The following is a 23,629-nucleotide window of genomic DNA, read 5'->3' as shown; positions in this document are numbered from 1 at the left end:
TCAATTCCTTTCACACTTGTTAGCTGTGCAGCCTTGGGAAAATAACTTAATGTCTTTGAGCCTTAGTTTTCTGAACTATAGAACAGGGTTAATAACAGTACCTGAGTTGTGAAGAGGATTAAGTGAGATAATCTAAATAAATCACCATGCCTAACACATAGTAAATGTTTGATATATCTGAACTACTATTGTAATTATTCCTTCTCTTTTTTTCTTTTTTAAAATTTAAGTGTCCACACAAAGTATTGATCTTCTTTTTTTTTAAGTCTCACTTTGTCGCCCTCCGTAGAGTGCTGTGATGTCACAGCTCACAGCAATCTCCAACTCCTGGGCTTAGGTGAGTCTCTTGCCTCAGCCTCCCGAGTAGCTGGGACTACAGGCGCCCGCCACAATGCCCGGCTATTTTTTGTTGTTATTGTTGCTGTTGTTGTTGCAGTTTGGCTGGGGCTGAATTTGAACCCACCTCCCTCTGTATATGGGACTGGCACCCTACTCACTGAGCCACAGGCACCACCTGATTTTCTTTTCATTTGTTTTTAGAGACAGAGTCTCACTTTGTCACCCTTGGCAAACAACCCTTGGTTGTGGTGTCACAGCTCACAGCAACCTCCACCTCTTGGGCTTAGGCGATTCTCTTACCTCAGCCTCCCAAGTAGCTGGGATTATAAGTGCCCGCCACAATGCTTGGCTAAATTTTGTTGCAGTTTAGCCAGGGTCAGGTTTGAACCCCCCCCCTTAGTATATGGGGCTGGTGCCCTACCCACTGAACCACAGGCGCCAGCCGAAGCATTGATTTTCTCTCTTATTTTGGTTTCTTCTACTCCTTAATTACTGCAGACCCTCAAGAACCGATTCTTAACACAGTCTCTAATCCCATCTATTCTTTTTTTTTAATTTTTTTTATTGAATGGTAACTATGTACATTAATGCACTTCTGGGGTACAGTGTGGGGTTTTCACATGCATTCCGAATCCCATCTATTCTTAATGCCTTTTTTATATGTTGATCATTCCAAAGTTCTTTTTTTTTTTTTGAGACAGAATCTCACTTTGTCGCCCCCAGTAGAGTGCCATGGCATCACGCTCACACTCTTGCCTCAGCCTCCCAAGTAGCTGTGACTACAAGCACCCAACAAAACACCCAGCTATTTCTTAGAGACAGGTCTCTTAAAAAGATGGTCTCACTCTTGTTCAGGCTGGTCTTGAACTTGTGAGCTCAGGCAATCCACCCGCCTCTGCCTCCCAAGTGCTGGGATTACAGGCATGAGCCACTGTGCCCAGCTCATTCTAGAGTTCTTGTTCCCATCCAGACTTCTACTACAGTGTCTATGATACTTTATTCAAGTAACTGTTTACATGTGTGTCTCCCACTACTAGATTGTGAGCTCCTTGAGGGCAAGAGCCATGATTTATTTGTCCTTTTCCCCCAGTACCCAGAGTAATGCTTGGTGCATAATAGTAGACCTTAAATAAATGGATGAAATCTTCCTGTGCTATATTACCTTAGTCTGTGTAAACTTCTCTCATCCTCTAAGCCATTCATATGCAGCAGTAAATGTACATAGACAAGTTTGGTTATGGTTTTCTCTAACCCATCCATATTCTCAAACAAATGGATTTTTAGTTGTTGATGTTTTTTGTTTTTTGCTGGCTCCAAATATATACCTTGTATCAGTCAGAGGCTTGGTGGAAACAGATGACATACTCAAATTGAGTAATTTGATAAGAGTTTAATAAAGGGCATGCAGTATTTACAAAGATGAGGGCAAGATCTGAGAAAACCATCAAGGAACAGTGCAGTACAATGGGGCTAACCACAAGAAGCTGGCACCACTCCTGGGCACCAAAAAGGAAGAAGAAGGAGTGGTTCCCAGATCTCCAAAAGAGAGGGGGCTGCCTGGCAGGAATTGTGGCCTTCAGTAGAGGAAGGTGACAGGAGGGAGCCAGAGGAATAAATAGCTCAAGTTCATGTTCTTCATATCCCAGTCTTGGGTCCCTATGCATAGAATCAGAGACTTTCACACAGCTAGGGATGGAAATATGGAGAGTGGATGTACTGAATGTCATCCATTTGCTCCCTCCTGCCACATTCATATGGGCTGCATCCATGAATTCCCTTGAGCACTGGTTTCTTTTTGGGTTCCACCAATGGGAGGATGTTATGGGTTGAATTATGTTCCCACACACAAATTCAGATATTAAATTCTTAAGTCCCAGTATTCCAAACGTGACCTTATTAAAAAATAGGATCGTTGCAGATCCATCATAGTTGGCTAAAATGAGGTCATGGCCCCTAATCCAATATGATTGGTATCCTTATAAAAAGGTAAATTTGAACACAGATACACAGAGGGAGGAAGCCAAGTGAAGATGGAGGCAGAAATCATGGTGATGCTTCCACAAGCCAAGAAATACCAGATTGCAAGCAAACCCCCAGAACCCTGGGGAGAGGTATGGAACAGATTCCTCCTCATAGCCTTCAGAAAGAAACAACTCTGCTGACACCTTTATTTGGGAATTCTAGCCTCCAAATCTGTGAGACAACTCAGTCTGTGGTACTTTGCTATAGCAGCCATAGCAAGCTAATACAGAGATCAGAGAATGAGCCAGGCAAGCACACATTCTCCTTATCCCATTCTCTTCACAGCCCCTTTCAAGTGGGTCTCAAGCACCCACTTTCCTGATCCTGCTCTCTCTAAAGTCACTGGTGATTTGATTACCAATGGCCAAATCTGACCTCTTTCTGTCATCATTCTACTACTTGACCACTTTATATTAGAACTTCTGGCTTGGTGCCTGTGGCTCAAGCGGCTAAGGCGCCAGCCACATACACCTAAGGTGGCGGGTTCGAATCCCCAGCCCGGGCCCGCCAAACAACAATGATGGCTGCAACCAAAAAATGGCCGGGCACTGTGGCAGGCACCTGTAGTCCCAGCTACTTGGGAAGCTGAGGCAGGAGACTCGCTTGAGCCCAGGAGTTGGAGGTTGCTGTGAGCGTGATGCCATGGCACTCTACCCAGGGGGATAGCTTGAGGCTCCATCTCAAAAAAAAAAAAAAAAGAACTCCTCCCATTTCCAGGTCCATGTCCATATAACCTCCATTGCCTTCCTTCATTCCTTTATTTTTAAATGTATACATTCCTTGGGGTTGTACCCTTATCCTTCTTCTCTACAATCACTCTTAGTCCATAATTTGCAGACCACTCAGATATGTTTTGTTTTGGCCCTATATAGAAACTCTCACTGGTTCCACAATGCCTAGCAGATAAAGTCCTAAGTCTTTAACTTACTATTTACAGTCCTGACCAGCCTGACAGTAGATTACCTTTTCTGTTTTCTGGAGTTCAAAAACTCTCCACTTCTAATGCCAGAACATCCAACTCTTTGTTTTCCTAGGTAATTGATGCATTCATATTTTTTAATTTCTAAAGTCAAAGATAATTCATAACATTCAGTTTGAGCAAAAAGTCCTCTGTCATGATCAGGGCTGGGGTTAGGTTAATGATTAAAACCTAATTTTTCCAGCCTCTTTCTTGGTGCAGTATAGCATATTGTTAGGATTGCAGGAGTTGGTCAGTTTGTTTGGATCCTGGTTCCTTTACTTATTATTGGCTGTGTGCCTTTGGGCAAGTTTCTATCCTCATTCTGACCCAGGTTTTTTTTCTGTAAAATGAAGACAGATCTGCCTTATGAGATTAAGGATTGAACTCAAGGCCGGGCGCAGTAGCTCACACCTGTAATCCTAGCACTCTAGAAAGCCAAGGTAGGTGGACTGCTCGCTTAGGAGTTGGACACCAGCCCAAGCAATAGCGAGACCCCTTCTCTAAAAATAACCAGGTTGGCTTGGCTCCTGTAGCTCAGTAGTTAGGACGCTGGCCACATACACTGGGGCTGGCAGGTTCGAACCCAGCCCAGGCATGCTAAACAACAATGACACAAAAAAATAGCCAGGCATTGTGGAGGGTGCCTGTAGTCCCTGCTAGTTGGGAGGCTGAGGCAAGAGAATCGCTTAAGCCTAAGAATTTGAGGTTGCTGTGAGCTGCGACACTACAGCACTCTACCAAGGGCAACCTAGTGAGACTCTCTCAAATAAATAAATAAGTAAAATAAAAACAGTCAGGCGCTGTGGCGGGTGCCTGCAGTCCCAGCTACTTGGGAGGCTGAAGCAAGAAGATCTCTGGTGCCCAAGAGTTTGAGGTTGCTGTAAGCTATGACACCATGGCACTTTACCAAAGGCAACAAAGTGAGACTGTCTCAAAAAAAAAAAAAAAGATTGGACTCAATAATGTATGTAAACTGTTCTAACACTGTAGTTTGCAGACGGTCAATAAATGGTACCACTGTTATTTTTATTATTGCTGCTTCACCTCTGATCATATTCACATAATTTCTTTCATTAGAGCACTGGATTGGGAGTCAGACTTGGACTCCCACCAACTTCTTTGTTTGACATAGGGTGCAGGGATGGGGAGGCTGCAGCTTGCACAGTGGATCTCTGTGCAAGAGTGGGTCTCTAAGATTCCTGACATCTCTAAAGCCTCATGGGAATAAGCCAAAGTATCTCCCCAATGGGAGATACTATCTACCTACTATCTTCCAGATAGGCAGGTTTAGATTCTGGTCCTTTTTCTTGGCTTTAAGGAATTCCCTTCCCCTCTTTCAGCTTCATTTTCCCTGTTTATAAAACAACAGCAAACAAAATAAACACTCATGTTATTTCCTTTCTAGCAGGGGTTTCCGCCAGGCACGTAAGGAGATACACCCTAACTAGCTCTGGCCTTCTTCCCACTTCTAAACTGCTCAACTCTGTCCGCTAGCCCCTCCCTGCCCGCCTGCCGCCTGCTGTCTCCCCTCGCTTCTCTGAAGGGCTCAAGCGCTTTGGGTCACTCCACCGAGTTTTGCAGGCATGCATAAATATGACCCATGTGCAGGGTTGTTTTTTTTTTTAGAGACAGAGTCTCACTTTGTCACCCTCATGGTCGAGTACCGTGGCGTCACACAGCTCACAGCAACCTCCAGCTCCCGGGCTTAGGCGATTCTTTTGCCTCAGCCTCCCGAGTAGCTAGGACTAAAGGCGCCCACCACAAGGCCTGGCTATTTTTTGGTTGCAGTTTGGCTGGGGCCGGTCGGGCTTGAACCCGCCACCCTCGGCGCGGTACCCACTGAGCCACAGGCACCGTCCCCATGTGCAGGCTTTAAATGTGAGAGTCCTTAGGCTCTAAGACACCCCAAGCACACCGAGCCCAATACTCAGAGATCCCTCAAGGTAAGAATCTAAGTTAGCGCTAGCCCCGCCCCGCCGAGGTTCTGACCCCAAGTTTCGGGCGCTGCCTTTTATACTCGCTTCCACCCTTCAACTCACACTGCAGGGATAAACTCTCGTGAGAGCCGTAACATGCCCGGAAGACCCGCCCCCTGTCCCGTAGGGGCCAATGGGCGAGGGCGACCGTTGCAACGGTTGGGTTTTGAAGGAGCCAATGAGTGCTTGGAGCGGAGAGTTTAAGAGGTGTAAACCAGCGGTGCTGAAACCCGTCCGGCATTGGAATCTGCTCCCGAGTCTAGGGTGAGAGGCGGCTGGGCAGGGCCGAGGTGGGGCCGCGGCCGGCGAGTGTCAGGCCCGAGGAGGTGGCAGCCGAGCGTGGATGGCCGGGAATGGAGGTGGCCCTGACTGTCTCCTGAGCGCCATCGCTTCTCTTCCTCCAGGGCTCCGCGGGCACCTACTGGAAGGACCCCTCCCCCACAGTCGCCCCCATGGCGCAGTTCGTGTTCGAGAGTGACCTCCACTCGTTGTTGCAGCTGGACGCACCCATCCCTAATGCACCCCCCGCGCGCTGGCAGCGCAAAGCCAAGGAAGCTGCCGGGCCGGCCCCTTCACCCATGCGGGCGGCCAACCGATCCCACAGCGCCGGCAGGACTCCGGGCCGAACCCCTGGTGGGTGGAGTGCGGCGGGACAAGGGAGCAAGAGAAAAAGAATGGCTGGGAGCAGCCTTCGTACCTCCTTACCCAGGAACTTGATCAAACTGTTTCGTCTTCTCTCTGCCCCAGGCAAATCCAGTGCTAAGGTTCAGACCACTCCTAGCAAACCTGGCGGTGACCGCTACATCCCTCATCGCAGCGCTTCCCAGATGGAGGTGGCCAGCTTCCTCCTGAGCAAGGAGAACCAGCCTGAAAACAGCCAGACGCCCACCAAAAAGGTATGTGGTCCCAAAGGGTCTCATGTCACCGGAGTCTGACTATGTCCATCATGCCTCACCACTGCCTTTATATGCTAGGAACATCAGAAAGCCTGGGCTTTGAACCTGAACGGTTTTGATGTAGAGGAAGCCAAGATCCTTCGGCTCAGTGGAAAACCACAAAATGCCCCAGAGGGTAAGACCTGGAGTTTGTGGTTCTTGGAGGGAAGTGTCTGTTCATCTCCAGGAGTGAGAGAAGATACTTATCTGCTCTTCTTCGTCTGCTGCTTCTCCATCATAGGAAGGAGAGCAAGAAAGGTGTCAACTTTCCCAGCATCTAAACCAGTGGTCCTCAAACTTTTTAAACAGGGGGCCAGTTCACTGTCCCTCAGACCATTGGAGGGCCGACTGTAGGGTCCGGGACCAGTCCGCTGCTAAGCAGGATAGGCAGCTGCAGCCAAAACACCCGGCAGGCCAGATAAATGTCCTAGGCGGGCTGCATGTGGCCTGCAGGCCATAGTTTGAGGACGCCTGATCTAAACCCACTCTGTTGCCACAGGTTACCAGAACAGACTGAAAGTACTCTATAGCCAGAAGGCTACACCTGGCTCCAGCCGGAAGACCTGCCGTTACATTCCTTCCCTGCCAGATCGTATCCTGGATGCTCCTGAAATACGAAATGACTACTGTAAGTGCAGTGTTCTCCTTGCTCTGTGGATGGAGAAAGAGGGCCTGGGACCAGGCAAAACAAGAAAGCTCATGCTTTTGCCTTTCCACATCTGGCAGACCTGAACCTTGTGGATTGGAGCTCTGGGAATGTACTGGCTGTGGCACTGGATAACAGTGTGTACTTGTGGAGTGCAAGCTCTGGTGACATCCTGCAGCTATTGCAAATGGAGCAGCCTGGGGAATATGTATCCTCTGTGGCCTGGATCAAAGAAGGCAACTACCTGGCTGTGGGCACCAGCAGTGCCGAGGTGCAGGTGAGACTTGTATCCCTGTTACTGCAGCTCTGTCATATCACCAGACCCAGGGGGCTTGCCCAGGTGGAGAATATTAATGGCGAGTCTCAGTCTCTGATCCCAGTGGTCTCTCTCTAGCTCTGGGATGTGCAACAGCAGAAACGGCTTCGAAATATGACCAGTCACTCTGCCCGAGTGGGCTCCCTAAGTTGGAACAGTTATATCCTGTCCAGGTTAGTGGTTTTTGCCAGTCTGTGGCAAAATCAGTCTCATTTTTGCCCATTCTGCCCTTGACTATACACCTCTGAACTGAATTAGCCCTGATGCCGCCACAGAACCTGATTCCTTTCCTACATTCCTTAGCGGCTCACGCTCCGGCCACATCCACCACCATGATGTTCGGGTAGCAGAACACCATGTGGCCACACTGAGTGGCCACAGCCAAGAAGTGTGTGGGCTACGCTGGGCTCCAGATGGACGACATTTGGCCAGTGGTGGCAATGATAACTTGGTCAATGTGTGGCCTAGTGCTCCTGGAGAGAGTGGCTGGGTTCCCCTGCAAACATTCACCCAGCATCAAGGGGCTGTCAAGGTAAGGGGGTTGGGCTGAGGTCTCTACAGACTCTCACCTATAACCTGGGGACTGGACTATCAAAGGGGAATGGGGTGATGGATTGGACTTCATTCATCTGTGACCCCTATAGCTCCTTGTCTAGCTATAGTCAAGTACCTGCTGACCCCACCTTTATCCTACCTAGGCTGTAGCTTGGTGTCCCTGGCAGTCCAATGTCCTGGCAACAGGAGGAGGCACCAGTGACAGACACATTCGCATTTGGAACGTCTGTTCTGGGGCCTGTCTGAGTGCTGTGGACGCCCATTCCCAGGTACTCTTTTTACCTGTTTCCAGCCTCTCATGCTAGATGTGTCCTTACTCTGTGTGGTCTTCCTGGGCAACTAAGCCACTCTAGTGGCTTCACTAGCTCTCTACCCTGATCACTCCCAAACTTTGAACTTAGATCTCACTCATGAACTCTATTTCCAGCAGTCTGTGGCTGTCTCCAACTCTGTCCTGTAGAGAGAGGTCCCAAATTAAACTTGCCACTGCCTCTTGCCTCCCTGAAATGTGTACCTCCTCCTCTTATATTATTTCAGAATGGCAGAACCTGCTCAGAAATAAGAAAAGCCTCCTAGAATCCTTCATCCTCTGCCATAATCTGTCACTTCAGAATGTTACATACAGCTATCCCCTTCCCTCAGCCTCACCCTCTTCTCTGGATGCCCACTACAATGGCTTTCTCACTAGTGGTCTCCTCCAATCTGTCCTCACACTATGGTCTGAGTGGTCTTTTAACTATCCTCCTTAAACCTGTAATGGTTCATCATCACCTATGGCATATAATCCAAATTTATTAGAATGACATTTGAGGCTCTTGCTGGTGGCCTACCTGCAGCCACATCAGCTTCTCTTTCCACTCCCTTCACATGCAGCTTCATACTAGACAGAAGCTCTAGAGCCAGGTGGCCAAAATTCAAATTCTGTTGCTGTCCGCTACTAACCTAACTTGCATACGACCTTAAACAACTTGTTAAACTTCCTTGGGATTGATTCCTCATTCCTCATCTGCTAAATAGATAGTATGGATGCTCCCTGACTTGTATCCCAATAAATCCATCATAAAAGTAAAAAAATCGTTACGTTGGGGACCATCTATAATTGTCTCTCAAAGGGCTTTTGTAAGGACTGATCATTCAAGTCTGAGTCCATAGGACTTGGCAGGATACCTAACACTAGAATTGACCCAGTTCTGACTTGAGTAGCTTAGCTATATGTCATGCCCATGCTATCCCCTCTCCACAGGTGTGCTCCATCCTCTGGTCTCCCCATTACAAGGAACTCATCTCAGGCCATGGCTTTGCCCAGAACCAGCTGGTTATTTGGAAGTATCCAACCATGGCCAAGGTGGCTGAGCTCAAAGGTAGGTAGTTAAGTGAAAAGCCGAACACAAAAGGCTACATATGAAATGTCCAGAATAGGGAAATCCAGAAAGACAAAACACATTAACGGTTTCCAGGAGCTGAGAGAAGGAAAAATGGGGAGAGAAGGTAAAATGGGGAGCAATATTTTAAAATCAGATAGTTTTATCAGTTGCACAACATTGCAAGTATAATCAAAACCACTAAATTGTGTATTTTAAAAGGGTTAGGCTCAGCTCCTGTAGTCCAGCAGCTAGGGTACCAGCCACATACTCAAGACCTGGTGGGTTCAAACCCAGCCCATGCCTGCCAAACAGTGACAACTACAACAAAAAAATAGCAGGCGTTGTGGCAGGCACCTGTAATCACAGCTACTTGGGAGGCTGAGACAAGAGAATTGCTTAAACCCAAGAGTTTGAGGTTGCTGTGAGCTGGAATGCCACAGCATTCTAATGAAGGTGACATAGTAAGACTCTGTCTCAAAAAATAAAAATAAAAAATAAAAGGGTTAATTTTATGGTATGGTATGTGAATTTCATTTCAATAAAGCTGTTATTAAAAAAAAAGAGGTGGGCTATGGGTATAAGATACACTGTTCTCATTTGCCCAAGGTCACACATCCCGGGTCTTGAGTCTGACCATGAGCCCAGATGGGGCCACTGTGGCATCAGCAGCAGCAGATGAGACTCTGAGGCTATGGCGCTGTTTTGAGTTGGACCCTGCACGGAGGCGGGAGCGGGAGAAGGCTAGTGCAGCCAAAAGCAGCCTCATCCACCAAGGCATCCGTTGAGTACCAACCTATCACCTCAGCAGTTTTTTATTTTTCTAATAAAGTCATGTCTCCCTTTCTTCCCCTTGCATGACCTATGTTCCAGGGATCAATGAGAGCTAGAAGTGTCTTCTAGGAGCCTTGACCATCACTTCTGTTTATACACAGGACTAAGCAAGCTGTGTGCCCCACCTCTTCAATTTACACATGTACACAGGTGGCCTCAGTGGTTTTCTCTTGTCACTTTTAATTAAGACACAAGTGAGTAAGCAGCCTCCACAGGCTGTATTCCCAGGCTCCCGCCCACCATGACCTTTGGCCCAGAAGCTACTGCTTCAGTGTGGGGTGGAGGAGGGAGACTGGGTCCATGGTGACAGATTATTGCTGACCTCTTCAGTGTGAGGAAAAAGGCCACAAGACCCGGTGGGGGCCAGCCCTGAGTGCTCCTCTCCCAAGTTTAAGGCAGAGAGGGGGAAGTAAGCGTCCAGCCCTTTTAGCCCCCAGCTCTGGAGCAGCAGAAGGCAATAAGGCCACATCTCTGGAGCTGGCCAGAGGAAGTAGGTGAGGAACAAACGGAAGCAGTGGTCCCTGTAGACCAGCTGTGGAGAGGAGAGGGCCAGTCCCCTGCTCAATCCTGACCACATAAACCCTGGTCACAGGTGTAGGCAGGGAGGGTACTGACAGATGCTGCCCAAGGTGCAGTCCTGAGGCACTTAGGTGGGCGCCTATCTAGGCCATGTTTCTCAGTTGGCCTTAACCTTGGCAACACCTGGAGCTCCATTTTGCTGAAGTGCACGGGGCAGCCGCTTGCCTTTGGTGTAAGAGTGATACCAGAAATTGGAGAACAGCACAAAGAAGATAGTGCCATACATCCAGATGAGGTGAATAATTACCGGGTACTGGTAGTTACAACTAGGCATGAAGTAGTACTGGGAGATGTGCAGTGAGACCAGGACAAACTGGATCTAGAATAGAGGAAGGCAAGGGTTATTGGGAACAGTGAGAGGGTAAGAAAGGGAAGGGGAGTCAGAGGGGGATAAACATTTGAGTGGAGAGGGTGGGGTCAAAGGTGAGATAGGCTAGATAAAGGCAGGATCCAAACTAGGAATGTTGGGGGGATGGTTACAGGCCAGGCCTAAGCCCTCACCAGTTGGATGGCTGTCATGTGCTTTTTCCACCAAAGGTAGGGCTGAGCCACAGGGCCTAGGGCAGATAACCCATAGTACAGGTACATGACAACGTGCACAGAGGAGTTAATCATGGCATGGAAAGAGCCCATTCCTCCTGTGAGTAGACAATAAAACAGTCAGCAGAATCGAGCTTCTGGTCCCCAGTATACACCCTCTTCTCCCAGTGGCCTCCACAACTCACCTGGGGCAATCTTTACACCCCACCACCAGCTCCAGGGAAGCACTGAGTGATGGAAGACATGCAGGAAGGTCACCTGCCCATCCTTCTTCCGGAGAATAAAGATGACCTGAAAGAAGAAGGGGGTTCAAAGCCAGGGCCTCTGCCTCCTCTCCCCAAGTTCTCACATCTAATACAGTTATACTCACTGTGTCCATCAGCTCAATGAACTTGGAGAAGAGGAAAAGCCAGGCCACTCGAACCATCTGCAAAAAGAGCAGGCTTAGGATCCTACAGGCTATTCCCAAGAGCCTCCCCTAAAACGGCCATGGGCACAAGTCATATATATATATAAACTCTTCCTATTCCCCAGGCAATTCTGACTTAGTCCCAGTTCCTACTTACCCTAAGTGCCTCAGGGCTATTGGAATAGTCCACAGGGTCACAGCGCCAGGTATAGGTACTCAGCCAACCAGACATCAGGAACTAAGAAAGTGTATGGATTAGACCACCAGAGTTCTCCCCTCATAGCAGTCCCTCCCCTTTGCTAGCTGCAGACATGCAACTGAACTTCTCTGGAAAGGCGAGAAGCCATGCCATGCTCTACCCCTATAGCCTGCCCCTTATGTTGATGGCAGGAACTAAAGCCCAGGCATCCCAGGGGCCCACCTCATAGACAATGTAGAAGGAGAGTGCCACCAGTGAAAAGTTGTAGACAATCATGAAACCACGGAGCTGGAAGGGTTTCCGATTGGCCATGATTCGAGGCCCAAGTGAGAGAACGAAGTACACATAGGTCAGAAGGATGGAGGTCATTAACAGGGGGGACCCCATCAGAGGGTAGCCCTGGACCCGGGGATCTGTGAATAAAGGGCAACGGAGTCAGAAAGGGTCATGGAGTCCAAAACGTTTTCACCAGCTTTACAGACCTGAGGTCACATCACAGGCAAAGCCTTCATGAGATCAATCTCCATTAGGAGACAACCCTCAATCCAGGGATCCCAGGGAAGAAGGGAGGAAAGGGTTGGTGGATAGATAACACCTTACCTGCATGCTTTATCATCCTGTGGTACAAGTTCACAACAGCCTCCATCCTGGCTAAGGACTCTAGAGAGATATGGAGGGTAGATATCAGACAGAGCCCATTGTGCACCCCATCTCAGATACAAGATGCAGAACCAGACAACTTCCAATGCCTCATTGCAGAAAGGGCAGAAGAACAGTGAGAGGAAGCAATTGCTGGGGTCTAGGATGGGATGAGACAGTTTGTTGGGGATATCTGCTCCCTACACATGCTGCCTGCTGGGGAAAGGCTGTTCTACCCTTCCTCTCCACACTTTCCCCTCCTCACTCTCTGCCCTCTCCAGGTAGTTTTACTTCCTGGACTCTTCTTCCCTCTTCCCCTACAAGAGAACTCTCAATTCCTGGTTTCTTTCCAAAGAGTCTTAAGACCTCCTCAACAACATCCTTGGAATGAACCTCCTCTCCCTTCCCTGCCCAAGTCTCTCACCTCCCCAGCTCTGAGTTTTTCTTCTCTCCAGAGATTCTCCCCTCCAACAGCTCCTCTCTTGCCCTCTCTTCTCCTCAGTCCCTTCCAGGGACTCTCATCTCCCCAGGGTCCCTCCCCTCCCCTGGCAGAATTCTCATCTCCCTGGTACCTTCTATCTATCCCTTCTGCAATCTTCTGGGCCTGGGAGTCCACCTCTCCCTTGCTGGGACATTCATCCCCCTAATTCTCCCTAGGTTTCCCCTCTGCCTTTCCCAGGGCTCTCACCTCCAGCCTCTCTCAGTGCTCTCCTCTGGCAGAGCCCTTCCTCTCCTGGAGCCTGGCTCTTTGAGACTCCTGCCCTAGCAGCTCCACCTGTCTGACTAGATCTAGCAGCAGCCCCGCCCTCCGCCCACCCTTGCCGTACAGCGCATGGGGTAGAGGGTGGGTCCAGGCCACAGGTCAGCGCCTGGGTGCGGGGGGAGGCAGGACCCACCAGGATTGGGAAAGCCAAGTAAAGCCCCAGACTCACCACCCATCGACCCTGGACCAGGCAGATGTGCTAAGGTCCTAGATTCAGAGCCAGAAAACTCCTTGGCCTAAGAACTACTGAAAATCCACACCCAGCATCCTCTCCTGAGCCAGCCATAAATTCTCAGTTTGTCCTACTTCAGAATGGGTACAATCACCCTTTCCTTCCAGGGAGGGGCAGAGAAACCAGTGGCATGTGAGGAGGTGGGGATGTGGGGGAGGTCTCAGGAATCTTCTCCTCCTTCAGGGAGGGGTCCTAATGGGCTATGCCCCATCCCCCTCAGAGCCTGAAGGAATGTCGGGGGAAGGCTCACAGGGACACAAAAGCCTCTGCCCAGAGCTAGGAGAGCCCGGGACTCTGAGACAGTTCCAGAGGGACCAGACATTCTCCCAACAGCCAGGGTGGCAGTTGCTCCTGGCTCCCTCCATCCAGAAACCTCCCTGCACAGCTGCTAAGTGAAGAAGCACAGCTGTCACACACACCAGGGGATGCAGTGTGCCCCAAGAACACTCCTCACAGGCGCTGCCTCACACCTCAATGTCACCCCACACTTCTTCATACCCACCACAGTCAGATTCCCAGCTCTGCCATCCACACACACCCTCTCATCTTAGCTCCCCACTCCCAATGCCCCTGACAACAAAGCCACACATACAGCCTCCTGCCTCTGACACACCACCCAAACCGGCCTCCACTCCACCTGCTCCGGTGACATTCACACCACGCTCACACAGCGCCCTCACAGGTTTGAGTACTATGTACAGATGCATCTGCTCCCTGCCCAGGCCCATACTCACTGGAAGATACATACAAAGGTCCACACACACGTGGGAGCCCCTAAGAACAGACTCACACCTGCCTTCAGTAGGGTACAGCTCTCTTTTCACCGAAGTCAGTGATCACCTCTCCCTTACTTGCAGACCCTGTGGGTGCCCATTCTGGAGCAGAACATGGGCTGTGCTCTAATACATTGAGTTTGCCAGCTTATCACTCTCAACCACCAAGCCCAAGTTCACCCCCCCCCCACACACACACACCCTGGAGGTCAGGAGGGACTCAAGCCTTCTGGGAAGGACCTCTCCCCAAGCTGAAGGAAAATTTGGGTGTGTCTCCCATAGGGGAACTCAGTCGGTTCTGTCCTTCCTCCCTTTAGGAAGGATGGAAGGGAAAAGCCAGGGAAAGGAAGGGGGAGGGGAAAGGAGGGCAGAGTGGGCAGAAGAGGGAGAGGAGCAAGAGCAGGAGGTGGTGGAGGAAGGCCTGGGTGTAAGTAAATGAGGCTAGGGACACGGGTGTTGGGGGAGGGAGGGTGCAGGCCAGGCCCAGCCCCAGGGAGCTGGGACCTCCCACTCACTCGCCCCAGGAACAGCCTCGCCCACAGCCCGGGCAGGGCAGGGCAGGGCTGGGCAGGGCTGGGCCAGGCTGGCCAGGCTGGGGGCGCCGGCACGTGGAGAGCCCGGGGACGGTCCAGACTCACCAGCGAGGGGCCAGGCGGGCAACAGCAGAGGGCTCGGAATGAGCTGGGGCAGAGAGACGTCCCCGGGGCCAGCCGGCCTGCCTGCCACTTCCTCATCTGCTGGGCTGACTTTCTGTCACCACAGGGGGAGGGGCAGGCCGGGCTGGGGGCGCCCGCTGATTGGGCGGCCGCCCAGGGCAGGAGGCCGGCAGAGCAGCCCCGGTCGCGGGGCGGGGGCAGGGGCGGGCCACGGTCCTGGCAGGAAGCGGCCTGGCCTCCCCTCCTCTTCCCTCCCGCTCCCTTCCCGTCGCGGCCGCGGCCAGGCCAGGCGCCGGAGAGCGCTGCCTCCTCTCGATGGCCAGTCCCCAACCTTCTCTCGGCCCTCGGGTGATTGGCACGCCAACAGAACCACCCATCTGTATGCGGCAGTCCTAGCTTAGGGCTCCAGGGAGTTCCAAGGCTCCTCTTTTCCCTCCTAGAGCTCACTCTCCAGCAGAGAGCCCGGAGAGCGGATCGGCGGGCGGGAGGCAGGTGTGCTACGGGACAACTTGGGTGGCAAGAGGTCTTAGTGGGAGGGAGTAGCTGAGCAGGTAAGCGTTCTCTAGGAGCCTGTAAACTTGGAGCCCTGGCATTAGGATCCGCTGAGAGGATAGCCTGAATGGAGGTGGGAGAATACGAGTGGCCCCGGGCAAGAATAGTGAATCACTGACTAAACAGGCCTTCAAGGTAGTGAAAGGAAAAGACGGAAAGCGAACCTGACCGACCGAATGTAGTAGGTTTTGAAAGCCTAATGGAGCCTTTTGATTTTTACTCTAGAAGCAGAGGGGAAACTGAAGATTTTTGAGAAAGCTATAACCAGGCTTGGATGATTCGTTCACCAAATATTTATTGACCACCTAGAGTGTGTAAGATTATGTTAAGCTCTGATGACAACTGTCCCTGCACCCATGGATTTACAGTTTTATCTGATCACTTCACTCTGGCTGTCAGTGTAGGGAGGGTGCTGGAGGGAGACCAAGTGAGAAACAACAGCTTGACCTACGGTTTGGAAATTGATGCGATTGGAGGAGGCATAGAATATAGAGATCTCCAGATGGCAAGACTAGCTCTCTGTATGCAGTAGACCTCCATAGTTGACCACCTTCCTACACTGACCACCTCCTTAAGTAGACCTAATTTTCATAAACCAGACATGCACCACATGTACTTATCAGTACAGTAGGCCTAGTTTCTTATGTTGACCACTTCCATATGTTGACCAGTTTGTTGGAGTCCCTTGGGTGTCAACTTACAGAGGTTCTACCGTATTTAGTTGTCTATTCTACACTCCTGGCCCCAGCTTTCACATATCGTTCTAGACTGAACCAGTGGGAACAAAGACTAGGTTTTAAGTGAAATGAAATCTTTATCTCCGATGTATAAACATACACTGTTCCAGGAGCTGCTGGAGATATAGATGTTTGCCTACAGGGATGCAATAACTGCTTGTAGGCTTGGCTGGTGTGAATGTGGACAGAATGAGCAAATTCAGTAGAGGTAGTGGGTGGATGAAATAGTATGTGCTTAAATGGTGAGATATAGCTATGTAGAAGTTTAGTCCTAGAGCTCAGGTAAGAGGTCTGAGCAAAAGTACAGATATGACCCAGCCCATTAGTACCCATCCTTGAAAGAAAATGGCAGAACTGACTATTCAAAGAACTCAAACTTCTTAGCAGTGTACACTAAGGCCCTACCTGACACAGGGCCTGCCTGGTACTCTCATTCTACCTATGTCACTCTCCTAGGCTACACTTAGTGCTTTAACTGTTCCCCAAGGATGTCAGGTCTTGAGGCAGTGCCTGTGGCTCAGTGGGTAGGGCACCAGCCCCATATACTGAGGGTGGCGGGTTCAAACCCGGCCCTGGCCAAACTGCAACAAGAAAATAGCTGGGTGTTGTTGTGGGTGCCTGTAGTCCCAGCTACTGGGAAGCTGAGGCAAGAGAATCGCCTAGGCCCAGGAGTTGGAGGTTGCTGTGAGCTGTGTGACACCACGGCACTCTACTGCGAGCAATAAAGTGAGACTCTGTCTCTACAAAAAAAAAAAAAAAAAAAAGGATGTCAGGTCTTTCATACTCCCCAATACCCAACCTACCTCCTGGCTCAGTACAAGTTACAGTGAGGTCTCCCACCAGTCACTTCCTCCACTTGCTCACAGTCATATCGCAATATAAATTATTTGCTTATCTGCACCCCCTAACTATAAGCTCCTCTCAGCAGAGGACATGTTTTAGACATCTCTGTATCTCTAATTTTTATTTTATTTTTGTTTTTTAGAGACAGGGTCTTCTTATGTTGCCCAGGCTAGACTCAAAACTCCTGAGCTCAAGCAATCCTCCCACCTAAGCCTCCCAAGTAGCTGAGATTATAGGGTTATGCCACTGTGCCCAATTCCATCTCTATCTCTAGCATCTGGCTTATTATTTGGCATTCAGTTGATTCTCATGTTTTGTTGAGTGAATGTTAGCGTTAAGGGGATATTGTGAGAAAGGACAAGATGTCAAGGGATCCACAGTCAAGTGGGGAGGACAATAAGTATTTAAAAGCCTTTCTACTTCCATAGGAGCAGTTTTATTGAGTTAGTAAATATTTACTGAAAGCCTCAAGTGTTCCGTGTATATGCTAGTGACTTCAGGGTCATACCTGACTCAAAAATCCTATGTTTAAATGTACCTATTAGTGCCTGTGTGACCTAATGTAAGTGGCTGAACTTCTTTAAAATGGGAACAATAATAGTACCAATCTCATAGGATTATTGTAAAGATTGAAGGAGATAACTCATGTAAAGTGCTTAGTACTCTTTCTGTCTCAACATTTAATAGACATGGTGGGGAAGCAATCCAATAAATAAATCCATAACAGACATAATTATATAGAGATTTATAAGCATACAATTCATTTAACAATATTTCCTCAACACTGTGTACAAAGCACTATTCTGCGAGCACTACTAAGTTTTGGATTAAGTATCCACCATGAGAGTCCACTAACGATGAACAAAGCACAAGATTATAGATGATGAAACTGTACCAGAGGCTAAAAAAGTAGTGATAGAGAACTTCAACTATGCATTTATTCACCTGGACCATGTTGGTATATGACCATGGCAATCCCTCAGTAAATGTTGTTGACTGACTACTTGAATGAACATGCTCAGAGACACTTCATTCAGGTCTTATCCAGGGCCTGGTAGGAAGCATCCTCAAATATCTGATATAGACCACCTAGCCTCAAGTCTTACCAAATGCCATCTACATAGCTCTAGGGTTCCTGAAAAACAGTCCAGGGGGGAAGGCAGACATATAAATTAACAATTATAGTAGCATGCACTGAGTACTCTCATAGAGATAAACCCAGAGCATTGTGAATGCACTTGAGTATGGAGTACTAACCCAGGATGTGAATTAGTTCTTGAAGGCTCTACAGAAGTAACACTTAAGTTGAACATTAAAAAACACTTTCTGGAAGGGAGAGAAAGGCAGTCCAGGCAGAGGGACATGTGTATGTGACGTCACAGAAGCAAGGGATATGGCAGGTTTGGGGAACTCTAAGTACTTTGGTATGGCTCCAGATCAGAGGGCTATAGGAAAGGAAGGCAGGAGTCAATTTATAAAGAGCCTTGATAAGAAGTTTGGATTTGATTGTTTATGTTTTTCATCCCTAGTTGCACACCAGAATCACCTGAGGAGCTTTTAAACGATTACTGCCTGGCTCTCACCAGGCTCTCTCCAGATTGATTCTAATGGTTGATTTTAATGGGCAGATGCTAGAGCATGTTTATGTGCTATTTTGAAGGAGACAGTGGGATTCCCAGCATACACAGGAAGAGTTTAGCCTCTGGCTAAAGAGAACATATCCCAGACTAAAAAATAGAACAAAAGAGTAAATTCCAATAAAAGCAAACAAAAAAAAAAAAGAAAGAAAGAAAGAAAATAAGAATAAATTCCTCAGTGGATTGGTAAGAAAAAAGGGAGTCTTCATCTAAAGCAGTGGTTCTCAACCTTCCTAATGCTGCCACCCTTTAATACAGTTCCTCATGTGTGGTGACCCCCAACCATAAAATTATTTTCGTTGCTACTTCATAACTGTAATTTTGCTATGGTTATGAATCGTAATGTAAATATCTGATATGCAGGATGTATTTTCATTGTTACATGCAAGACCCACAGGTTGAGAACCACTGATCTAAAGGCTTCTATTTTCTTGTTTTAATCAGAAGGTGAGGAATTTGCTGACCATGGAGTGGGAGTGAGATGGGTGGGGGATAGAAGGATAAGGAGTTTCAGGGAAGTGGCATAATCTGGGGCAGCTGATGGTGGAAGGCTTGGTGAGCAGAGCTGAAGACACTACTGGTTAGGAGACCATGACTGCACAGTGGAAAAAGCTGTGTGATTTCTCCAGCAGAGCTAAGTGAGTAGGAGTCAGGGGAACAGAAATGGGACCATTTGGGATTTGCAGGGAAGCCAGGTGGAAGGCCTTGCAGTTTAGAAGGTTCAATGAAGGCTAAGAAAGAAAACTAACCAGGGCTTGGATGATCAACTAGAAAAGCTGGTGAGCAAGCAGGCTTGATAAGAATGTAGTGGGGAAAGAATACCTAGTCCAACAGCTAAAACTTCCTTCATGGAGCCTTCATGACTCATGGGAAAGTGGGGAAGACAACTTCCCCTGGGTCCCACCCTGCTGACTCACTTCACATTCACTGATCTCCAAGGAGCCCGTCTCCATCCTCTTTCTCATGAAGATAAACCATTGATGTAGTTTCTCTAAAAGTTTGGCCTATCTGGGCACAGCGACCCATGTCTGTTTTTTTTTTTCTTTCTTTCTTTGTTTTTCCCTTGAGACAGAGTCTTATTGTCACCCTCGGTAGAGTGCCGTAGTGTCACAGCTCACAGCAACCTCAAACTCTTGGGCTTAAGCGATTCTCTTGCTTCAGCCCCCCAAGTAGGTGGGACTACAGGCACCCGCCACAAGGCCCGGCTACTTTGTTGTTGTAGTTGTCATTGTTGTTTGGCAGGCCTGGGCTGTGTTCGAACCCGCAAACTCTGGTGTATATGGCTGGCACCCTAGCTGCTGAGCTACAGGTGCCGAGACTCATGTCTGTTTTCCTAGCACTTTGGGAGGCCAAAGTGAGAGGATCACCTGAGACCAGGAGTTTGAGACAAGCCTGAGCAATATAGACTCACTCTCCACAAAAAATAGAAAAAATAGCCAGGTGGTGATGGTGCATGACTGTTGTCCCAGCTACTCAGGAGGCTGATGCAGGAGGATGACTTGAGCTCAATGAGCTAAGATGATGCCACTGCACTTTAGACAGGGTGACAGAATGAGATCCCGCCTCAAAAAATAAGAAATAAAAGTTCAGCCTGAAAACCACTCTCTGTATGAACTCTCTTTCTATGATTAAAGCTGTATATGTTTCAGCACAAAAAGCAAATAGAAGTGGGACTAGAGATACAGAAATGGAGAAGAAAAAAATGGGAAAATGTAAGCAAGTAAGTTTATGAGTGCAGAAAAATAGGCCATGGCAGATACGGGGGGGTCAGCTGTGACAACAGGAACTGAGGATCTACAGAAAGAGGCCACAGGAGTGGCAGGTTGAGACAGAAGCAGCCTCCTGGGTGCTCTGTCAGTCTTTTCTCTTTCCCATCCTATAAAGGTCAAAGGGCACTTCCTACACAGTACCCACACAGAGGAGTTGAAAGGAGGGTTGAGCCTATAAGGACAGGAGAGGAAAGATGAGGACAAAGGGTTTACCAGTTAATCATTCTGCATATCCCTGGACCTTAGCCAACAAGCTAGTATCCTCTTCTGAAGCAGGCTAGGACCTTGACTGAAGGTACTGGGGCTGTCAGAAGGCAGAGACTGCATGCAAACATTCATCATATCATTTGGAATTTGAGGGTTCGCCTGAACTTCTGAAAAGTCAGGACCAAGCTCTTATCTATCCATAGATAGCCAGTGCCTACACACTATGGGTATCATTTACTATTCACTGAACCGAACCAAAGAAATTCAGGAGGAAGAGGGAGAGAAGAGTATGACAGAACCTGTAGGAAGAAATCTGGAGAAAGAAAAGGGGAGAGTTTTTGTTAGTGAGTAAACCAGGAGAGGTTATCAGGATGGAGGAAAGAAAGCAAGATCCAGAAGACACGTGAGAAAGGCCAAAAGAGGAAAAGAGAAGTTTGCTGTTCTATTTAATATATTCTTATGGCTCAATCCTGTAAGATAAGTACGAGTACCACCTTTTAATTGATTAAAAAAATGGATTCAGAGGTTGAAGGGTTTGCTCAAGGCCACATACGCATTAAGGTAGAAGAAATATAGGTGTGTCAGACTGAGGAAAACATATGGACAAATGAACACAGGAAAGCATAGGACAGGTATTGGAAATTGCAAGGGATTCAGTTTAACTAAAGGATATGGTGAATGAAAAGCCATCATATGATAAAAAGTTGAAAAGTAGTTTGTAACTACTAATCAGGAAGTTTCTTGGTTTTAAAAAATGAATTTGGTTTGTAAGGAACATCCCTGAAGATTTTTATTTGTTTGCTTTGGGGGGGCACAATTTCACTCTGTCACCCAGGCTGGAATGGAATGGCACAATCATAGCTCACTGCATTCCTGAACTCCTGGGCTCAAGAGATCCTCCTGCTTCAACCTACCAAGTAGCTGGGACTAAGGCACATATCACCACACTTAGCTAAGATTTTTCCTTTCTTTTCTTTTCTTTTTCTTTTTTTTTTTTTAGAGATGGGGTCTTGCCATATTGCCCAGGTTGGACTCAAACTCCTGGCCTCAAATGACATTTCTGCCACAGCCTCCCAAGTCTCTGGGACCTGAAGATTTTTTTTTTTTTTTTGAGATGGAGTCTCACCATGTTGCCCTCAGTAGAGTGCTGTGGCATCATAGCTCACAGCAACCTCAAACTCTTGGGCTTAAGCAATTCTCTTGCCTTAGCCTCCCAAGTAGCTGGGACTACCGGCACCCACCACAATGCCCAGCTTTTTTTTGGTTGTAGTTGTCATTGTTGTTTGGCAGGCCTGGGCTGGGTTTGAACCTGCCAGCTCCAGCGTATGTGGCTTGAGCCCTAGTGGCTGAGCTACAGGCGCCCAACCAGGACCTGAAGATTTTTGAGTAAGGGGTTAGTACGTTTCCCATTGTGCTTTAAAAAGACAAACTTGGCAATAGTAACATATACATATTATCAAGAAGAATGCAGAGGAAAGAAGGGAGCCAGCTCAGAGGCACAGGTGTGATACAATGAAAGGCTGACATAGAGGAATGGTGGAGAGAAGAAGGGATATGACAGAGAGAACCCCAGAATTGACAGCAGTTGTCTACCTGGATAACTCAGGTAGAGCAGGAAAGAAAACGTGGATATTCCAAGTCTGAGGTAACATGGCCCATTTGGCAGGCAAACTGCAACATAATACATGTTCAGGAGAAAGGACTGGGCCAGAGAAAAAAATCTGAGGATTTTCTGTATAGAAATGAAACCACACAAAGTGGACTAGCATAGCTCTAGTTTTGGTTGTATTCATTTACTTTAAGGAATTTTTCCCCTACTCTTTTGGCTCATTGTTCTCCCCCAACTTCCCTCCACCCAGTCCAAGCTCTAAATGGCATGTAATCCAAACAAAAACAAAGTTCTTCCAGTAGATGAGTTATAATAATGAGAAGGAGAGTTAATAAGGAGAAATGCAGAGACAGGGAGTCCAAACAATATTCGAGCCCCTGAGTCCCCCTAAAGCCATCCATATAACCCAGATACAAGTGGGTCTTTTTTTTTTTTTATTTTGGTTAAGCTAGCTTAATTGTAATGTGTTGCAATCAAACCAGGTTAATATACCATCAGGAGATTGCTCAAGAGAAAGTAGAAGAGAATAATAGCTACCGCTTGAGTACTGACTATCCCTGCAGGTGTCCTCAAACCATGGCCTGTGGGCCACATGCGGCCCACCAAGGACATTTATCCGACCTGCCTGGTGTTTTTTTGCCACCGCTGCCTGTCCTGCTTAGCAGCCAACTCATCCCAGGGCCCACAGTCCGGCCTTCCAACGGTCTGAGGTGAACTGCTCCCTGTTTAAAAAGTTTGAGGACCCCTGATCTAAAGGGCCTGACTTTATCCTGTAGAAAAAGTCAGAGCTACTTAAGGGTTTAAATTTAATTTTAAACAAACTCAGTTGAGGGTACCCTTTGAAGTTGGTACTATAATCCCATTTTATATAGGTATAAACTGAGGTTCTTTTTTTTTTTGAGACAGAGTCTTACTATGTTGCCCTCAGTAGAGTGCCATGGTGTCACAGCTCACAGCAACCTCTAAGTCTTGGGTTTAAGCAATTCTCTTGCCTTAGCCTCCCAAGTAGCTAGGACTACAGGTGCCCGCCACAACACCTGGCTATTTTTTTTGTTGCAGTTGTCATTATTATTTGGCAGGCCCAGGCTGGGTTCGAACCCACCAGTTCCAATGTATGTGGCTGGCATCCTAGCCGCTGAGCTACAGGCACTAGGCCGAAACTGAGGTTCTTAAAAGTGATTTGTCTAAGATTACACATGGATAAGTGTCCAGGCCAGGATTTGAACTTGTAAATAAATGAACTGCAATAGAATTAGGGATGCTATAATGGAGATGTATAGAGGGTACAAGACAGGTACAGTTTAAGAATGGTTAAGTGTACAGGGAAGAAGTGACTTTATAGGAGTGGGTGACATTTGAACTGGAAGCATGACCTGTTCACCAGATGAAAAAGGGGATGGGAAAGGAAGAGGACAGATATTCTTTTTTTTTGAGACAGAGCCTCAAGCTATCCCCCTGGGTAGAGTGCCGTGGCATCATAGCTCACAGCAACCTCCAACTCCTGGGCTCAAGCGAGTCTCCTGCCTCTGCCTCTCAAGTA

The 23,629-nt window shown here is 48.1% G+C and overlaps 2 protein-coding genes across 2 annotated transcripts; one reads left to right on the top strand and one right to left on the bottom strand.

Annotated features, from left to right (window-relative positions):
* The first annotated feature begins 5,534 nt into the window (after positions 1–5,534).
* Positions 5,535–9,956, top strand: CDC20 (cell division cycle 20). The gene is made up of 11 exons (XM_003801210.3): positions 5,535–5,562; positions 5,703–5,931; positions 6,046–6,194; positions 6,273–6,369; positions 6,733–6,861; positions 6,960–7,156; positions 7,274–7,368; positions 7,499–7,727; positions 7,894–8,019; positions 8,994–9,111; positions 9,721–9,956. Exons 2-11 carry the CDS (start codon positions 5,751–5,753, stop codon positions 9,897–9,899), a joined length of 1,500 nt encoding a protein of 499 aa, XP_003801258.1. The 5' UTR covers positions 5,535–5,562; positions 5,703–5,750; the 3' UTR covers positions 9,900–9,956.
* A 149-nt stretch (positions 9,957–10,105) lies between these two features.
* Positions 10,106–14,903, bottom strand: ELOVL1 (ELOVL fatty acid elongase 1). The gene is made up of 8 exons (XM_003801212.2): positions 14,718–14,903; positions 12,273–12,332; positions 11,895–12,085; positions 11,631–11,711; positions 11,435–11,491; positions 11,250–11,355; positions 11,026–11,162; positions 10,106–10,843 (listed from the first exon to the last, which is right to left on the bottom strand). Exons 2-8 carry the CDS (start codon positions 12,316–12,318, stop codon positions 10,622–10,624), a joined length of 840 nt encoding a protein of 279 aa, XP_003801260.1. The 5' UTR covers positions 12,319–12,332; positions 14,718–14,903; the 3' UTR covers positions 10,106–10,621.
* Between the last annotated feature and the right edge of the window lie 8,726 nt (positions 14,904–23,629).

This window comes from Otolemur garnettii, unplaced genomic scaffold, assembly GCF_000181295.1.
Source record: "Otolemur garnettii isolate 467f Iridium unplaced genomic scaffold, OtoGar3 scaffold00202, whole genome shotgun sequence".
In the NCBI taxonomy this organism is placed as follows: Eukaryota; Metazoa; Chordata; class Mammalia; order Primates; family Galagidae; genus Otolemur; species Otolemur garnettii.
Note: the sequence above shows the minus strand (reverse complement) of the source record. Positions and strands in the feature narration are given on the sequence as shown.